Source organism: Lytechinus variegatus, chromosome 8 (genome assembly GCF_018143015.1).
Source record: "Lytechinus variegatus isolate NC3 chromosome 8, Lvar_3.0, whole genome shotgun sequence".
In the NCBI taxonomy this organism is placed as follows: Eukaryota; Metazoa; Echinodermata; class Echinoidea; order Temnopleuroida; family Toxopneustidae; genus Lytechinus; species Lytechinus variegatus.
In genome coordinates this window covers 22199847-22202976 of record NC_054747.1, presented here as the reverse complement: position 1 = coordinate 22202976, position 3130 = coordinate 22199847, and the positions used below count along the sequence as shown (strand labels likewise).

The 3130-nt window shown below is 37.0% G+C and overlaps 1 protein-coding gene across 1 annotated transcript; it reads left to right on the top strand.

Annotated features, from left to right (window-relative positions):
* Positions 1 to 627: 627 nt before the first annotated feature.
* Positions 628 to 2496, top strand: LOC121419557 (tripartite motif-containing protein 55-like). Its single transcript, XM_041614013.1, has one exon. The coding sequence runs from the start codon at positions 628 to 630 to the stop codon at positions 2494 to 2496; it is 1869 nt and encodes a 622-aa protein (XP_041469947.1).
* The last annotated feature ends 634 nt before the right edge of the window (positions 2497 to 3130 follow it).

The following is a 3130-nucleotide window of genomic DNA, read 5'->3' as shown; positions in this document are numbered from 1 at the left end:
AATACACTTTTTGACATTCCATCTTATCCCTTACCAAAGACCCCGGAATTGATGAATTGGAAGAAACGGGGCTTTCTCTTCAACGATATAATAAGGACATAAGTATTTCGTTTGGAAATGATGAACAGGCTCTTTATTTGCATTTTATGATTCAATTATATTGTTTTATTTGTTAAGCGGTATTTTAGGAAGAATTTTCAGCAATAAAGCAATTATCTCTTGTGATTGTTTTTCATTTCTTTCGTAAAAAGTGGGGGGATGTTTGTACAGGCATCCCCCCTCCTATCCCCCAATCCCCCGTGATTTACACCAGTTTACATATAGGGTAGTATCATCAGTGTTCTATTACTTCTTATTTATTTGGTTTTTTTACCACAGGGGACATTATGATACAGATAGCTATGGTCTATTGGAAAGGTCGACTACGAACGCATATCCGGGTCTTTTTGCTGTTACTCAGAGCTGTCTTCACATGTAGCCTACCACTTAAGTTTTAAGACAAATTGAGTAACACATTTTTTAAAATAACTTTATCATTTTTTTTTATCATATACTAATATATACGCAAGTCTCACCTATTCGCTAGATGATTTATATTTTCTGCTGAGGAAAAAAGAAACAATAATTATGGCGACACTTGAGCATACCGTTTCGCGCGGTTTACAGTGTCCAGTTTGTTTGAGTTTGCTAAATGATCCCAAACAGCTATCATGTACACATACGTTTTGTCAAAAATGTATCCGAGATATTCTAGCGTGCTCCTTACAGAATACTTTAACTTGTCCATTATGTAGAATCAAAACAAATGTCGCAGATGGAAATGTTGCCAATCTTAAAACTAATGTACCTGTTAAGTCACTTGTTGATGACGTCAGGAATAGTAAACAGCTCTGTGACATGTGTGACGAGCAATCAAGAGCCGCACACTTCTGTTGCGATTGTGGTAAGAGCATGTGTAACGCATGTCTGCAAGCTCACAACACATGGAAACCACATCTTAAACATAAAGTAGTGAGCGTTGAAGACATCACAGAGGGTAGGGTAGTCGTAAAGAAAAAGGTTTACTGTCAAGAAGAAGTACACCAATCAGAAGAGTACGAATGTTCTGATGTATGCACAACATGTAAGAAGCTCATTTGTATGAGATGTCGCATGCTCTACCACGAGAAAACAGGCCACGATGTGGAAGATTTAAGAGAGTACAATTCGTCTTTCACAAAGAGTTCTGAATTACTTCAGGGTCAAGGAAAGACCAAAGCTACAACAGTCAAGAATCATATGACGTGTATTGATAATCAAATCAAACGTGTCAATGATCACATTGATGCGGAAAATGCGAAGCTTGACAAGATTTGTGAAGAAGCTATCAAGAAAATAAAAGAGAGGAATGCTACCTTGAAAAAGCAACTAGAAGATCAGAGAGAAGAATTCTGCAAGAGTTTAAATGATATGAACACTGATGATGAGAGGTTGGTTAAGAGTATTGAGAGTGCGAGTGAATTGGTGAGTAATGGTTTGAGAGCCCCACTAGAAGGAGATGTTGTAGCAATTCGTGATTCATTGTCTGGTGAATTGAAGAATGTATTAGACAGAGATGATCCAAAGGAAAAGGTTGCTATTGATGTAGGTGATCATGCAGAGGAACTGACGTTTACATCAGGCTGCAATCCAGATGCATTATCAATGGGGGAACTAAGGGTTGCGAATTGTGAGCCAGCGAAATGCAATGTATTACTCACAAACAAAGATAGTATGAATGGCATGGCAGCTACAACGAATGGTATGATGGCGATAGGGTCAAGAGTTACAGGAATCGACATCTTCTCTTCTGATGGTCATCTACAGAAGACAGTCATTGAAGAGGTATCGATACGTGAAATAAGTTTCCTATCTGATAGTCGTTATGTTGTACGTGATACAGATAATAAGATATCACTGTACACATCAGATGAAGAGAAGCAGGATGTGACATTCGATACTCTAGATGACAGTGAAGGTGGGTACGGTGGTCTGACTGCAGACAGCAATGATCTGATCTATGTAAGCTACAGGAAAGCTAAGAAGATCCAGGTATTCTCACCATCAGGTGGCAAGGCTATCAAGGAGATTCTGTGCGATGGGTATCAACCTTCGCAATGCACTAGTTACGGTGACACATTGATCGTTAAGCAGTTCAAGAATCAAATAGCACGTATTGATATGGAAGGTAGTATAATACGCAAATTATGGAAACCTGTGGAAATTGACATTTATGCTGCTGTGAGTAAAAACAACACAATCCTAACTGCCTATGTAAGACACGAGAAAGGTCTGATCAATATCCATGAGTACACCGGTGAACTGAAACACATCAAGACTCTCATATCTGATTACAAGATTGAGAAACCTGAGAGGAAATGGTATTACCTTCAAGGGTTCCAATCAGGAGAGATAGCTTTCTGTACACCTAATAGGCTCTATGTATTTAATCTAGTGACAAATAAAGTTACCTCGTAAGAATATTTTGTCCGAAGTGTTAAAGAGTCAAATCTCTTTTTACTTAACAAATGATTTAATTCACCTGTTTCAACATTAATCTTGGTAGCCCATTACTGTCATGAATCAAGAATCTTAATTCATTCTATTCGATAAAATAATCACGCGTACAAAAGAATAGTAAAACGCAAAAGTACATGATATACAACCATAAAAAAATCAATAATTATTATTACACATAGAGGAGCGTAATCAAATGAAATATGACACTCTCCAAAAGTTAGAAAAGAATTGAACTTTATTTGAGGAAGCTCTGCCCAAAGTTGTATCCCAACTGTATCATTTTTAACAGTTTCGGGCATGTCTTGTTAGGGGTTACGTAGATTTCACTACTCCTACTTGAATATTTACCATTCTTAAAGGGGAATCCAACCCAAATAAAAACTTGTTTTTATAAGGAAAAGAAAAATCAGACAAGCTGATTTTGAACAAAGTTTGAACAATATTAGACTAACAACAAGAAAGTTATGAATTTTTAAAAGTTGTAAATATTGGTAATCACTATACCCATGGAGATTTCAAATTGGCCGCATATGGGATGTCATAGTGATGTAAGGCAAGGACTACTCTTCCATGTACTCCAATACATATTATG